The 17,206-nt window shown below is 34.9% G+C and overlaps 1 protein-coding gene across 4 annotated transcripts in view; it reads right to left on the bottom strand.

Annotated features, from left to right (window-relative positions):
• Positions 1-17,206, bottom strand: part of Uggt1 (UDP-glucose glycoprotein glucosyltransferase 1) — a 113,463-nt gene that overhangs the window by 44,919 nt on the left and 51,338 nt on the right. For all 4 annotated transcript variants that reach the window (XM_026388184.2, XM_026388199.2, XM_026388192.2 and 1 more), the window contains exon 18: positions 12,181-12,345. In XM_026388184.2, the coding sequence (XP_026243969.1) occupies positions 12,181-12,345 (165 nt within the window). The remainder of the gene's footprint in view (positions 1-12,180; positions 12,346-17,206) is intronic.

Raw genomic sequence — 17,206 nt, 5'->3', positions numbered from 1 at the left:
TATTAGGAGACAAAATAGATGATTATTCTTAAAATTGGGATGTACATGGCTAAAATGAATTGAAGGATGATATAAGAGAGAAAATACAGGCAGCAAAAGATCATTTCAAGAAAGAGCTAAATAAGGAAATACAGGAAGCAAAAGATGACTTCAACAAGAAACAGAAATCCTTGAAATGAAAGAAACAATAAACCAAATTAAAAGCTTAACAGAAGCATCACCAACAGATTAGATCACTTGGAAGACAGGCCCTCAGACAAAGAAGACAAAATATATAATCTTGAAAAGAATGTTGACCACACAGCGAAGATGGTAAGAAACCATGAGCAGAACATTCAAGAATTATGGAATAGCATAAAAAGACCAAATTTAAGAATTACTGGGATAGAGGAAGGCACAGATTTACAAACCAAAGAAATGAACAACCTATTCAATGAATTACTACCAGGAAATTTTCCAAACATGAAAAATGAAATGGAAAAATCAAATACGTAGAGGCTTACAGGATACCAAATGTACAAAATCAAAACAGATACACGCCAAGGCACATTATAATGAAAATACCTAGCATACAGAATAAGGAGAGAATTTTAAAAGTCACAAGAGAAAGGAGTCAGATTACATACAGGGGAAAACCAATTAAGATATCTACAGATTGTTCAACCCAGACCCTGAAAGCTAGAAGATCCTGGAACAACATATACCAAGCTCTGGAAGAAAATGGATGCCAATCAAGAATCTTATATACAGCAAAATTAAGCCTTGGATTTGATGAAATAAAAACCTTCCATGATTAAAAATTAAAAGAATTTACAACAAGAAAGCCTGCACTACAGAACATCCTTGGCAAAATATTCTGTGAGGAGAAAATGAAAAACAACAATGAAAATTAGCAAAGGGAGGTATTACACTAAAGTAAATACTAAACAAAGTCAAGTTAAATACCAAAAATAAATATGACCAGGAATACAAATCATTTCTCAATAATAATCCTGAATAATGGCCTAAACTCACCAATCAAAAGACACAGACTGGCAGATTAGATTTGAAAAAAGAAAAAAGACCCAACAATATGCTGCCTTCAAGAGACTCATCTCATAAGACAAAACACAGACTAAAGGTGAAAGGTTGGGAAAAATCATACCACTCACAGGGACTGCAAAAACAAGCAGGGATTTCCATCCTCATATCAAATAAAGTAGATTTCAAAATAAAGTTAAGCAAAAAGGATAAAGAAGGATACTTTGTACTGCTCAAGGCAACCATACATCAAGAAGACATAACAATTATAAATATATATGCCCCAAACAATGGAGCATCTATACCTTCATCAAACAAACTCTTTTCAAGTTCAAGAGTCAAACAGACCACAACACAATAATTCTGAGTGACTTTAACACACCTCTTTCATCACTAGATAGATCTTCCAAATAAAAGCTAAACTAAGAAACTATAGAACTTAATAATACAATCAGTAACTCAGACTTAACTAACATGTATAGATTATTTTATCCATCAATGAGTCAATACATTTTTTTCTCAGCAGCACATGGATCCTTCTCTAAAATAGACCACATATTATGCCACAAAGCAACTCTAAATAAATACAAAAAAATAGAGATACTAACCTGCATTACATCAAATCATAATGGAATGATATTAGAAATCAATGATAAAATAAAAAAATAGAAGCTTCTTGACACCTGGAGACTAAATAATATGCTATTAAATGAATAATGGGTTGCAAAAGATAACAAAGAGGATATTAAAAAGTTCTTAGAGGTAAATGAGAACATTGATACAACATATCAAAATCTCTAGGACACTATGAAGACAGTACTAAGAGGAAAGTTCATTCCACTGGCTCATTCCTTAGAAGAAAAAAAGTCAACAAATAAATGACCCAACATTCCACCTCAAAGTCCTAGAAAAAGAAGAACAAATCAACACCAAAAGCAGTAAAAGATAGGAAATAACTAAAATCAGAGCCAAAATCAATAATATTGAAACAAAAGAAACAACTGAAAAAATTGACAAAACCAGAAAGTTGGTTCTTTGAAAAAATAAATAAAATTGATAACCCCTTAGCCATGCTAACGAAGAGGAGACACAAAACTCAAGTTACAAACATCCATGATAAGAAGGAAATATGATAGACACTAAAGAAATATAGAAAACAATTAGAAATTATTTGGAAAATTTGTACTCCAATAAAATAGAAAATATCGAAGCATCGCCAAATTTCTAGAGTCATATGATTTGACCAAACTGAATCAGGATGATATATACAAATTAAACAGATCAATTTCAAGCACTGAAATAGAAGACACCATCAGATTCCTACCAACCAAGAAAAGCCCAGGACCAGAAGGATGCACAACTGAGTTCCAGAACACCTTCAAAGAAGAATACCAATAAAGAGAGACTTCCAAACTCATTCTATGAGACCAATATCACCCTGATTCCAAAACCAGGCAAAGACATATCAAAGAAAAAAAACTTAAGAGAATATCTCTAATGAACATAGATGTAAAAATCCTCAATAAAATTCTGACAAATCAAATACAAAAACATATCAAAAAGATAGTGCACCACGATCAAGTGGGGCTCATCCAAAGGATAAAAGGTTGGTTCAACATACAGAAATCAATAAATGTAATTCATCACATCAATAGACTCAAAGATAAGAATCATATGATCATCTCAATAGATGCAGAAAAAGCATTCGACAAAATACAGCACCGCTTCATGTCCAAAACACTAGAAAAACTAGGGATATTAGGAACATATCTCAACATCCTAAAGGCTATCTATGCTAAGCCCCAGGCCAGTATCATTCTAAATGGAGAAAATTGAAAGCATTCCCTCTAAAAACTGGAACAAGACAAGGATGCCCTCTTTCATCATTTCTATTTAACATAGATAGGTCTTGAAACACTGGCCAGAGCAATTAGACAGATGAAAGAAATTAAAGGGACACAGATAGGAAAAGAAGAATTCAAATTAGTACTATTTGCCAACCATATGGTCTATACCTATAAGACCCATAAAATTCTACCAGAAAACTTCTAGAACTACTAGATGAATTCAGCAGAGTAGCAGGATACAAAATCAACACCCATAAATAAAAGGCATTCCTGTATACCAGTTACAAATCCTCTAAAACGGAAACTAGGAAAACTACCCTATTTATAATAGCATCAAAAAAATAAATAAATAAAATACTTGGGAATCACCCTAACAAAATTAAAACTACAGAATGATTAAGAAAGAAATTAAAGAAGACCTTAGAAGATGGAAAGATCATCCTTGTTCTTAGACAGAATTAATATTGTCAAAATGACCATACTACCAAAAGCACTATAAAGATTTAATGCAATTCCAATCAAAATCCCAATGACATTCCTCATAGAAACAGAAAGAGCAGTCATGAAATTCATCTGGAAAAATAAGAGATCCAGAATAGCTAAAGCCATCTTTAGCAAGAAGAGTGAAGCAGGTGGCATAGGAAAAGTAACAAAAATGGCATGGTACTGGCACCAAAATAGATTTGTAGACCAAAAATACAGAATAGAGGACACGGAGACAAACCCACATAATTACAGTTATCTCATATTAGACAAAGGCGCTAAAAACATATATTGCAGAAAGGATAGATAGGAAAACTCAAAATCCATATGCAACAAAATGAAATTAAGGCCCTATCTCTCACCATGCACAAAACTCAACTCAAAGTGGATCAAGGATCTACAAATTAAACCAGAGACACTGCATCTAATACAAGAAAAAGTAGGCCCAAAACTCATCATGTCGGATTAGGCCCTGACATAGCACAAGAAATAAAATCAAGAATCAATAAATGGAAGGGATTCAAACTAACAAGCTTCTTTTCAGCAAAAGAAACAATCAGTGAGGTGAACAGAAAGCCTACAGAATGGGAGCAAATTTTTACCACATACACATCAGATAGATCACTAATCTCTAGGATATATAAAGAACTCAAAAAACTTTAGCACCAAAAGAAATAATAATCCAGTCAATAAATGGACCAAGGAACTGAACAGACACTTCTCAGAAGATGACATACAATCAATCAACAAACATATGAAAAAAATGTTCAACATCTCTAGCAATTAAAGAAATGCAAATCAAATCTACTCTGAGATTTCATGTCACACCAGTCAGAATGGCAGCTATTAAGAATACAAACAACAGGGGCTGGGGTTGTGGCTCAGGGATAGTGCTTACTTCGCCCCTGTGAGGCACTGGGTTCGATCCTCAGCACCACATAAAAATAAACAAAATAGACTCGGCTCTGGCTTCAGTGCCCTCCGCCCGCTCCAGGAGCAGGTACTTAATTTGTACTTAATTTGTAGGAAGAAAATGCTCTGTTTCATGGACCTGAGTATTCCGGGGACTGAAATGTAAGACTTTATGTTGGATAACAGGAAGAGGTGTAGAGTTTGCAGGTATCAACTGTTTGCAGGTATCAACTGTGGTCTTACTAAGCATGTCAATAGCATCAATGCCAGATAGACGCATCATTGTCAAAATTCCATTCTTCATCCCAGTGCCGGTGAAGACAAAGATAAAACCAAATTACAGTTTCTTCAATAGTTATCACAACAAACTGTATAAACTGTATAAACTGATGCATCAATGAATAATCAACAAGTAATGCTCATTCAAGGAGTCGGTTTATTTTGGGAGAATACGGACATATTGATAGATTCCTCCACTTTGAACTGCTTACAGTACCTGCCTGGACTATGTATCACTTGTATGCATTGTGATCTATCTGTTGATGCATCGAATTATGGTAGTGCTGGCGTATCTTTGCTGATGTGTCGCCAGTGTTGCAATTTTTCCTAAAGAGCCGTCAATTGACTTGGTGTTGTGGCATTTCTGTATCTTGCTCCCTTCTACTAGTGATGGTCTAATTTTGGGGGCCAACAGAGGTGAGGCAAAGAACCTCACCCCCCCACCGGCACCAAAGCCAAATTTGGGGGCCAACAGAGGTGAAGCAAAGAACCTCACCCCCCCACTGGTACATACGCCTATCCACAAGTATGGCTATATGCTGGAACGGTAGTCAGTGATGGGTATGATCCAATTGCAGTGGTATCAACCTAAGACAGGAGGCTGACGCCTAGAGGTCAGTTATCCAATGACGGGTAAGAACCATATGTTGAATTGGACAAACCTAACAGGCAAGGTCCCTAGCCACATTGCTTGTTGCTTAATTAAACAGAAGGGGGGAGAAGCTAAGAGCCACAGCCAAGTAATATGATGCATGGCATTTTTGGTTGAAAGGTGACGCCAGCTAGCCATTGAGATGATATGATTATGTTAAGATTTGCATTCATATGGATATTGGACTCCTGCTGTCCACCTTGGCCTGCTACGGGACTCCTGGAGAGTTCCCATTGGTTGGGGAAGTGCGGTAGGAGGGAATTCCGGAGGAGGAACTTCCTCTTGGGAGCCGGGAGAACGCTGCGTGTGTTGATTGGCGAGCTTCCCGGGAACGTACAGGGCATTGGTGGCAGTTTCAAAAAATAAAGTTTGTTCCTACTTGAGTGGCTCGTGATTTTGTGCCCAGCCAGACTGTGGCACCCAGCATATTTGGACAAACTTTGCAAGAACTTGTCTCAAAATTTTAAAAGGACTGGAAGTGTAGCTTGGTGATAGAGTACTTGTTTAACATATACAAGCTCCTGGGTTTAATCCCTTGTACTACAAACAAACAAACAACACTAGAATTGATAAGACCTCTGCTTACTGTGCTGGAATGCTATGATGATTATCAGGGAATAAATATTTATCAGTTATTTTCTCTATCAGTTTAAAATTGACTATTAGAAGTAGAAGGGTTTGGAGAAAGTGTATATATGGAATTTATGTTCATAGTATTGTTATTAATAATTATCTGCTTTTAGGTTCTTTATATGAGCCATTTTCTAATATGAGTATATTTCTAAAATATATTAAACCTTACTCATTCTTATTTTACATATCCTTTTAGGATACTCAATTAAGGTCAGGTTTATATGTGAAGAAACTGTATATGCTTTTTTAAACTTTTGTCTTAATATTAGACTCTCCTGGAAAAGTGATGATATGTAAGATCAGATTGTATAAGAGTTAAACATGAACATCACTTATAGTGGAATAAGTGGGACTTAAATAAATTGGATATATAGAGTAAAAATGGTGTTTGGGAGGTAGTGCCAGCTTTGTATGTTTTATATCTCATATTTTTTTCTCTATACAAAACATTAGTTGGATACTCAGATTACCTATGTATTTAGATTTTTTTTTTTAATACCAACAGACAAAATGAAAGAAAAGAGTGTTAGGAGATATATAATTTGTACACTGGTGAAAGTAAGCATAAAGGAAAGTCCAAAACTCATCTTTAGTTTATGATAGTGATTGTTTTTTCCGTGATATGAAAAACGTATATGTTATAGATTACTTGAAAAATCCAAAAGTAGTATGTAAAAAATAAAATCATCTATAATTTAAAAAAAAATAAAAATAAACAAAAGTATTTAAAAAAAGAATACAAACAACAATAAGTGTTAGCAAGGATGTAGGGAGAAAGGCACACTCACACATTGCTGGTGGGATTGCAAATTAGTGCAACCAATATGGAAAGCAGTATGGAGACTCCTTGGAATGGAATCACCATTTGACCCAGTTATCCCATTCCTCAATTTATACCCAGCAGACTATAGGGACACAGCCACATCAATGTTTATAGCAGCACAATTCACAATAGCTAAATTATGGAACCAACCTAGATGCCCTTTAGTAGATGAATGGATAAAGAAACTTTGGAATATATACACAATGGAATATTACTCAGCATTAAAAGAGAATAAAATCATGGCATTTGCAGGCAAATGGATGGAGTTGGAGAATATTATGATAAGTAAGCCAATCCCAAGAAACCAAATGCTGATCCATAATGCAAATGGGGCAGAAAGCATGGGAGGAATGAAGGAACTTTAGGTAGGGAGGGGAAGGGAAGGGCAGGGGAATAGAAAGGATGGTGGAATGAGATGGACATTATTACCCCAAGTACATGTATGAAGACATGAATGGTGTGACTCTACTTTGTGTACAACCAGACACATGAAAATTTGTGCTGAATATGTGTACTATGAATTGTAATTCATTCTGCTGTCATATAATACAAATTAGAATGAATAATGTAAAACAATTTTAAAAAAAAGAGTAGATCTTTGTTGTTGTAGAGAATCAGATGTGACTGCGTTACTATTACTGTCCTTGATGGAGTTTGCCTGCAAACAGGATATTCTGTCAAGATATAGAAAGGCAACAGTGGACATGCTTGAAAATGAGGTGTCTGCTGTCCTTGGGAGGGCTTACTCGAAAACGAGGGGCTCCTTCAAGGTTTAGATAAAGTAACAACGGACATGCTTGAAAACGAGATGTTTGCTGTCCCTGGGAGAGTCTACTCGCAAACGAGAGGCTTCTTCAAGGTTTAGATAGGTAACAACAGACATGCTTGAAAACGAGGTGTCTGCTGACCTTGGGAGAACTTGCCTGCAAACGGGATGTTCTGCCAAGTGGGCTAGGAGGGCGCTAAGAAAAATTTTTTATCTGTTCTAAACAAAGAGCAGAGCTCAGCATACTCCAGGCCGAGAGTAGATTAGCCATGAGAAGCGGGTCACTTCTGATTAGAAAGTAAAACTTCTGTGTGCTATGTTTAATTAGCTGAAAGACCTGATTTATTGAAGTTGGAAGGCTGCCTTTTTTGTTCACAATACTATAAAAAGATTGCTTGTACACAATAAAGGACTTTTTTTTCTGCTGCTGCTTTGCTTGCTCTGCTTCTTCTTCGTCTTTGTTTTCCCATGCTGACCTGCAAGTGAATTACTGCAACAGTTGTTGTGTTAAGGAATTGCTCTTCATGGAGCTACTGGAATGGGTATATGAAAACAAGTTTTCATTTGAATGAATTTGACATAGTTGCTTAAAGTTATGAACCTCTAGGAGAAATGGTAATTATTTTTCTTTATTTAAGTGATATAAACAGATAAAACATTTTCCAGCCTCCTTTTTAGAAATTTAAATTTTTTCTTCAGTGTTAGTTATAAAAATTCAGAAGAGTATTGGGGACATAGCGCAGTGGTAGAATGCTTACCCAGCATGGGTAAGGTCTTGGGATTAAACCACAGCACCACAAAAAGAAAAAAAGAAAAAAAAAAAATCAGAAGAGCTTTTGTTTTCTGTTTTTCAGATACCAATATATCTTTTGTTTATAAGAGTAACCATGTAAAAATATCCCCTTGGTGATTACTGATTTTCCTCTGCTCCCACTTGTTTGGTTGGTGAGAAGCTTGCTTGGGCAAATAGGAAAATTTTTCCTTTATTATGACAAAAGCCATATATGCTTATATACATATTTTTAAAATGGCTAAATTTAGGAAAAATAAAGTATATAAAGTAAAAAGTAGAAATTCTTCCCTTCATCAGTCCCTTGAAACATGTATGTGTATCTGCATGTATACTGGAATGATTCTATATACGTGTGTGTGAAGTGTGTGTGTGTATGTATGTGTGTATGTGTGTATGTGTGTGTATATATATATATATATATATATATATATAAAATCCAGCAACTCCATTTCTAGGTATATGACCAAAATAACTGAAAGCAGAATTTAAACAGACATTTGCACACCAATATCTCCTTTTTTCTGAGAATCAAACTCAGGACCTGTGCATCCTAGAAAAGTGCTCCACAACTGAGATATATCTCCAGCCTGAATTTACTTCTTTAAAAGTTTATTTCTTGAGGGGGGGCTGGGGTTGTGGCTCAGCGGTAGAACAATTGCCTAGCATGTGTGAGGCACTGGGTTCAATTCTCAGCACCACCTAAAAATAAAGTATCTATTACAAGTAAAATTTTTTTTTAAACTGTATTTCTGTTCTTTTTACACAAGGTGCTAGAAAAATCCTACACCAACATGCAAAAAGAGTGAAGTTGGACCTTTAACTTACAAAAATTAACTAAAAAAATCAAATACCTAAACTAAAAAGCTAAAAGTATAAAGCTCTTAGAAGAAATACTAGGAAAGAAATCTTTACAACAATGGATTTAGCAATGATTTCTTATATAAAACACCACAAGCACAGATAATGAAAGTCACAGAATGGAAGACTACATTTGCAGATCATATAGTTGATAAGGGATTAAAATCCAAAATAAATTAAAAGTCCTATAACTTAATTACAATTAAAAAACTCTATTCAAAAATGGATAATAATTTGAATAGACATTTCTCCAAAGAAGATATACAAATGGCAAATGATTATATGAAAAGATACTCAACATCAGCAGTCATTAGGAAATGCAAATAAATCAAGATCACAATGGAATACTACTTCACATCCATTAGAATGGCTATTGTTAAAAACAACAACAACAATAACAAGTATTAGCAAGGATATGAGAATTGCAACACTTTCACATTTCAGGTGGGAATATACAACAGCTGTGGAAAATAGTATGGCAGTTTCTGTAAATGTTTAACAGAATGATCATATAATTCAGCAACTCCACTTCTAGGTATATGACCAAAATAACTGAAAGCAGAATTTAAACAGACATTTGTACACTAATGTTGATAGCAGGATTAGTCAGAATAGCCAGCCAAAGGAAGGTAATGATCCACATATCTACCAACAGATGAATGAATAATCAAAATATGGTATGCTACACACAAAATATGGTACACATACACCCACACACTCACAGGAATTCTGATATATGCTACAATGTAGATAAACACTGAAACAGACTAGACACAAAAGGACATACATTATATAATTTCACTTGTATGAGAAATAGGCAAATTCATAAAGATAGAAAGTAGAACACTGGTTACCAGTGGCTGGGAGAAGAGAATGTAGGTATTGATTGTTTAATGGGTAGATGGTTTCCACTTGGAATGATAAAAAGTTCTGGAGATAAACAGAGGGGAAAGTTGCACAGGATTGTGACTATACTAAATGCCATTGACTTGAACACTTAAAGTGGTAAATTTTGTAACTTTTACTTCAATAACAAATTTAAATACATTTATTTTTACTTAGGGTTACTGTTATATCAACATCATTTGATATTTAAAATATTTGAGGGAATTTGCAGAAATGACAAAGTAAAGGCCTCTGACAAGTCTCTCTTCCAAAAAAAATTCTTTTGACAATGCTAGAAAACCTAGTCAAGCTAGGCATGGTGGCACAGATCTATAATCCCAGCAACTCAGCAGGTTGAGGCATGAGGATTGCAAGTTTGAGGACAACAGCAACCCTGTCTCAAAATAAAAAGGGCTGGGGTGTAGCTCAATGTTAAAACACTGTGGGTTCACTCTCCAGTACCAAAAAATGTCAACTACCTTTCCCCAAACTGGAAATTAACTGAAGGCTTGCAAAACTCAAAGGAACTTTTTTTGAAGAAAACTGACTCTCGGTAGGAAAGTGACCTTTGTGACCCCACCGCCCCCAACACACTCAATCCTGGGTATAGAACTCGGCGCCTCACACATGCTAGGCAAGCACTCAGCTACATCTAAGCCCTTTTAATTTCTTATTTTGGGACAGGGTCTCACTAAATTGCCCAGACTGGCCTCAAGCTTGTGATACTCTTGTCTCGGTATCCATAGTAGCCTGGGATTACAGGTGTATGCCACCATGCTTGGCTGCCTTTGTGACATTTTATCTTACCCTATTACTTGAACACCAACAGCCCAATAATAAAGGCAACAACAACTAAAATATGTGAATTTGCAGGAGGTTCTCTTTATATATTACTTTACTCAGTACCAACAACCTTTGCCCAGGGGATATTTATCCAAAAGAATCAGGAGCAATTGTTTAACATCTCAGCTGCCTAGGTGATAATAGATGGGGTAATATTAAGCTGGAAAAAAATTAAAAGCTGAAAAATGACATATCCATAAGTGGATATGAAAAATTCTGACATATTATTCCCTATAATCTAAAAGACCCCATACATGATACCTGGAAGTATGTGAATACCGAAGAAAAATTACAAAAAGCCCTAAACTCTCATAATCTTAAAAATGTGCAAGCAAGAACTGAAGGCTAACAACAATGTTGTCTATAGCCTAAGTCGTGAAAGAATACTTGACACAAAAACAAACTCTTGGGGAAAACAGGGACTTTTAGATCTATGCATCCTATTTAAGAAAATCTCCGTTGCTTCATTAGCTGATCAATAAACCAAACAAGCAAAAACTTCAGAGGCCACACATGACAAAGAATTTATTCAGATAAGTCACTAGACAAAAAACAGCCACTCCAACAAACAATAGCAAACAGCACAACAAAATTAGTGAGCTTGAAGATAAATCAAATAAGGTTGTCTAAGAAACATAAGCAAAATGACATATAGGACACAACAGAATATTAATATCCACACATCTTCAGAAGGAGAGAAAACTGACAGTACATAGCAAATAATTTAGATAGTCTATATTCCTGATTCCAGGTAAGAACCTCTTAATCCAATGATAGAAGTGTCTTTGTTGTTCATAGATGGCCCCTCAGATCACATCTGATACTCTGTATATATACCCAAAACCATTGACTTACACGTGTTAGAAAGTTGAGTTTTTATAATATGTGAATTATATCAACAACTAGAATCAATAATTATGTATAAGTAATAATGTTTGAGTCTTTCCAAAGTCAAAATTTCTTACAAATAGAATAAAAAGTCCCTTAGGAATTCTTACAATTTAAATATTTAATGCCAGAGATATAGCTCAGTGATAGAATGCTTGCCCAGCATGCGTGAGGTACTAGGTTCAACTCCCAGCATTGTAAATAAATAATAATAAAATAAATATTTAATCCTGAAACCAATAAAAGTTGTTATTTCAATTATACTATACAGAAGTTTTATGAATATTTTTCTTTATAGCAAGAGTTTCTAGGAGTCTGCAAACCAATTAGTGGCACACAGAAAACAGTGCTGCTTAAAGAGTTTTACTGCATACTACAGAAGCTACAAAAATGAAAGCTAACTTTTCTCTTGCAAGAGAGTTTTACTGCCAACTACAGAAGCAACAAAAACATAAGCAAACTCTTTTCTTTCAAAGTCAGCCCTGAAATGCTACTCACCAAGTACACAGCTCTTTGGAAGAAGGTAGTGGTCTCCAGGATTTTGTGCATTGTGATGGTTTCCAGCTCATCAGGATCTAGCTGTTCCTTTTCAAAGGGCATTCCATTGAACAGAACGACAGGCAGCGGACCGACACCAGTCTGCTCATAGTAGCCTCTTCCTTCCTAGAACACAAGGGAACACAAAACCGTACATTTTTTGCCCCTCATGACACAAATGGAACAAAGCTTATTTTTCTTACATACCTCTTCTAATAGGAATAAATGAGTTTGAAGAATAAAACCCCAAAAAATCAAATTAGAAATGTTATGTGTGTATTGCAGGCTACATATTGCATATACTATGGTTAACATTATAAGTACAACAGAACTTCCTGTAATGATGTAAATACTCTGTGCTGTCCAGTGTAGTAGTTACTAACTGCCTGTGGCTACTGAGCACTTCAAATATTGCTACAATGACTAAGTAACTAAATCTTCAATTTTAGTTAATTTCCATTTAAAAGACCACATATAGCTGGGGGGTTACCATAACCACTGAGCACAGCTAGCTTCTACCATAAATTAATAATGCTCTTGGGCAGAATGCCCTGAAATATTTACACCTAATTCAAAATAAATAAGGGTCCATATCATGATCAAAAAATTATACCTGTAGAAATCAAAATAAGGTTTGTGGGAAAACAGGGTTCAAAAATTGCTCTAAGAAATACTAAGTCAAATCTTTCACCTTTTCTAGTACAAAAGAAGTTTCTTTATAAGAAAATACCAAGGCAACAAAATGGTAAATAGATCTGAAATGAACACTTCTCCTATCAACAAGGGTACTGTTCCCTCAAACTAACTTTTCTGACTAAAAACTACATTACTACCTAAGATGTAACAAATACCTTTTAAGTGGATCTTTTCTGAAAGTTGCACAATTTATTTATAACTTTTTCTTAGATAGGCCAAACAAAAAACCAATAATTAATATTAGTCATCAATAATAGATTTGACTCTAGTCAGATCTAGCCCAGTAATAAGTAACCGATGGAGTATAATACAGTACAGTCAAAAAGGCTTTCTAGGTTGATTTCAGTGTGTATGTATGTATTTATTTAGTGCAGTACTGGGGATTGAACCAACAGGCACTCCACCACTGGGCTACTGATGTAGGGATCCAACCCTAAGTTGCCCAAGCTGGCCTTATACTTGCGATATTCCTGCCTCAGCCTCTAGAATCGATGGAATTACTTACAGGCATGAGCCACCATTCATTGTTTAAAATAACAAATTTAAATTTAAATTAACACTTCCAAACTCATACCATATTAATTCTATTTTAAAACCTCAACTATATCACAGAAGTCCTTAAAAACTCAATTTTAATATAACTTGAGCTTTGATACCATCCTCCTCTACCAATTAAAACAAAAAAGTTAGGTAAAGTGGTGCACACCTATAGTCCCAGCACTCAGAAGGCTGAGGTGGGAAGATCACTTGAGCCCACGTTAGAAACCAGCAGGCACAACACAACAAGATCCCATCTCAAATTCTGAAAATAAAGCAAAACTAAAAACCTCACATTATAATTCCAAGAGATAATAATAAATAAGTAACATGGATCTTATATATAGAAAGGTATTGGAGTCACAGTCAGGAATGGAAGGAGGCAATTTAACTAATTTGCTTTCCTTTTTCACCACTTGTATATAGTTTATAATACAAATAACAAAACAACCCAGTTAGCAAAGTAGGATTTAAGCATGACAAGTGAGATTTTTCTATAAACAAATCACTGGAAATGTTAATGATAAATTACTAACAACCATTAATTACTGTCAAAGTCTTCTAATGAGCCACTCACAAATGACAAATGAGATTAATACTCATGGTTATATATGTCAAAAGTAAAATGTTTGCATGTACAAGTTAAAACTTCTCCTAATGGCTTTGAAAGATATAAATATACACCTAATCAGAAAAAAAAAAAATCTGTTCAGCTAAAAAGTTCTACTTAAATTGCATTGTCTACTTATCACACACAAAAGATATTATTACTTCAGATTTGTTAACAAAAGGCACAGATATATTCATAAGTACAATTATATAGGCTAAAAGCAGTCATTTTTTCCTAAAACTAATTATTTCAGAAGAACCTGTTCGTGTGTGTGTGTGTGTGTGTGTGTGTGTATGTGTAGGTAAAGCTCTTGCAGTTTAAAAATTCTTATTAATCATTAGATTCTTAGGACTTCTGAGATCTTCTCAACATCCTTGCTTTGAGAGAACTTTACCTAAATAGTTAGGAAACTAAGCAGTTTAAATCTGTTGATACAGATGAGGAAAATGGTCAAGTCTGGGAAAGTACTTAAGAGCCTGGTCTGTGATATTCTCTTCAGATCTTTAGCAGAAGCAAGATTTAAACACAAGTAAAAATAACCTTTCTCCCAATTTGTCTCCTCTATTCAAAAATTTTCAAGCAAATACTTTTTTCTCTTTTTAATGTAATGTTAGAGATTAAATACAGGACCTCATATACTCGACATGTACACCCCAACCCCAAAGCAGATACTTTTGATAAAGCAGTCATCGGAAATTAAAAAAAATAAATAAAAAGCCACTTGTACTTTTTCTTCAATAGGTGAAGAGAAAATGAAAGTTAAACATTTCTAAGTGTTATGAATGAGAAAATTCCATAAATTCTCTCAAATTTTTGATATTCCCAAAGTGATCCCACTTTTCCTTTACTTCACTTACTCATTTTCTACAGAATATTATTCCTGCTGTTTTTGTATCAATATGGAAAAAAAATTACTAGGTTTTATTGTTTCATTTTGAAAAAAAAAAAAAAAAAAAAACAGAAAAGGGGCTGGAGGTGTAGTTCAGCAGCAGAATGCTTGCCTAGCACGCTGGATGCACTGGGTTCAATCCTCAGTACCCAAGGGAGGAAAAAAAAAAAAAAAAAAAAGACAGAAAAGTAAGTGACTGAACACAAGGTAGCCATCCTCAGGCTATTCTGAGACCTCATTTACCAGTGTTCCCAAGAGACCTTCAGGCTTCCTCTTGCCCCAAAGTGACAGAACTGCCCTTTTCTGCACTGGGCCTTCACAAATAAGGAGCGAACACTCAGAACATCACAATCATCAAAACAATACTGTTCTCATCTCTTTGTCTCTTCCAATGAAGCTGTGTGAATTCCCACAAAGTAGGATTATCAGGGCTGATAGCAGGAGGTTGCCCAGTATTATAACTGTTTTAGAATTCAAACTTTATTCCTTACTCCAAAACAGTTCTGAAATTCTCTAGTTATGATCTTGTGTCTTGTTCTTACTAAATAGTATTTTGTGCAATCCCTCTAAAACTTGAATCACCTTAGAGTAGCATATCTCCTAACAAATCTCAATTAACTAAATTACCTGATTAATAAACACTTGCTACTATAGTATGGTGAGGTGGTCCTCTTAGAGCCTTGGATCCCCAGCAGCTTTGCAGAACACTTAAGTATTAACTTCATTTAAGGAAACCCACAGACCATTAATGGACAGAATATGAATCAATTTGATTTTGGCATTCAAATTCTAGCACTTTGGGAGAGCACAAAGTTTTTGAAGATCATGGTCTACCATAATAATGCACTTTAAAATTTGAGTTTAAATTACCTCATCAAGGTTTACATTCTCTCCAAAAGTTTCAAGTCTCAGCTACATTAAAGTTCTGCACTGAACTCTCTCACCAAAGAAAAAAATTAAAGAACTAAAGTTCACTAATATTTTATGTCCCTTCCTCTGACTTCTCTTCAAGTTCCTTGGCCTTTAAAGTCTCTTTTTTAAAAACGTTTTTTGAATTTTTCTTAGTTATTTTGTTTATTTATTTTTATGTGGTGCTGAAAATTAAACCCAGTGCCTCACATATGCAAGGCAAGCGCTCTGCCAGAGAGCCACAACTCCAGCCCTATGGTCTTTAATATCACCAATGTTCCTTTAGACTAAAGCCAGAGAAAGAGTGTCTCCCCAAAAAAATATATGATTTGTGGCCTTGAGTATTCATTGGTAGAGAAGCATAAATTTGAGATCTAAATTTAGAATTAGGTCTTTGGTTATACCCTGCAAAAAGTTGAATAAATAATAAGAAAATGAGGGTGCGGTACTAAAAAAAATGAGTTTAGATTATACCCAAGATGCTTAAATCACTTACCTTCTCGGACCAGGAGTTGAGGAATAACATACAACTATGTAATTGGAACCTATGTCTATACTGCACATTTTACCAAAACTCTTTTTATGCATATTATTTCATTTGATCCTCAAATAATCCCATGAAGTAAGTAGGGAAAATATCAGATTCACTTCAGAGATTATAAAATTACAATTCAGAGAGGTATAGTGATTTACCTAGTTATAACATTCCCACTAAGAGACAGAAAACGTTAAGGTTCAGGGATCTTTTCTCTAAGTCATTCCCTCAATTCTTGGGTCCAGAAGATAAGTGATAAAAACACATCAAAACTAAGTACTGGGGCTAGGGTTGTGGCTCAGTGGTAGAGCACTCACCTAGCACATGCGAGGTGCTGGGTTTGATCCTCAGCACCACATAAAAATAAACAAATAAAATAAAGGTATTGTGTCCAACTACAACTATTAAGAAAAAAAAAAAAGTAAGTACCATGTGCAGGCTGAATACGTAGTAATAAAGCTGTATTATGGGATTTTTTTTTTTTTGGTGTGTGTGTGTGTGTGTGTGTGTGTGTGTGTCTGAATAGATAGAACACTGTCATGAGATAATTCTAAGAAGACGGAAGACTACATGTTCTCTAAAATTACATATCACCATTGATAATGCTCTGAAGCACTTATGGGTTGTAACATTAGTGATTTGCAAAATTTACTTACTAAGTTGTGACAAGCACTTATTTTAAATCAAAGAACATCAAGTAGAATACATCACAATGCACCCCATACAGTAACAGTAAATACTGTCTTACTCAAAACACTAACACTAGTGAAGAACTCTCTAGAAGGCTCATGCTTAGTAACCATTAGTTGTT

Source organism: Urocitellus parryii, chromosome 1, assembly GCF_045843805.1.
Source record: "Urocitellus parryii isolate mUroPar1 chromosome 1, mUroPar1.hap1, whole genome shotgun sequence".
NCBI classification, from domain to species: Eukaryota; Metazoa; Chordata; class Mammalia; order Rodentia; family Sciuridae; genus Urocitellus; species Urocitellus parryii.
The sequence above is the reverse complement of the archived record's forward strand: the minus strand, read 5'-3'. Positions and strand labels throughout refer to the sequence as shown.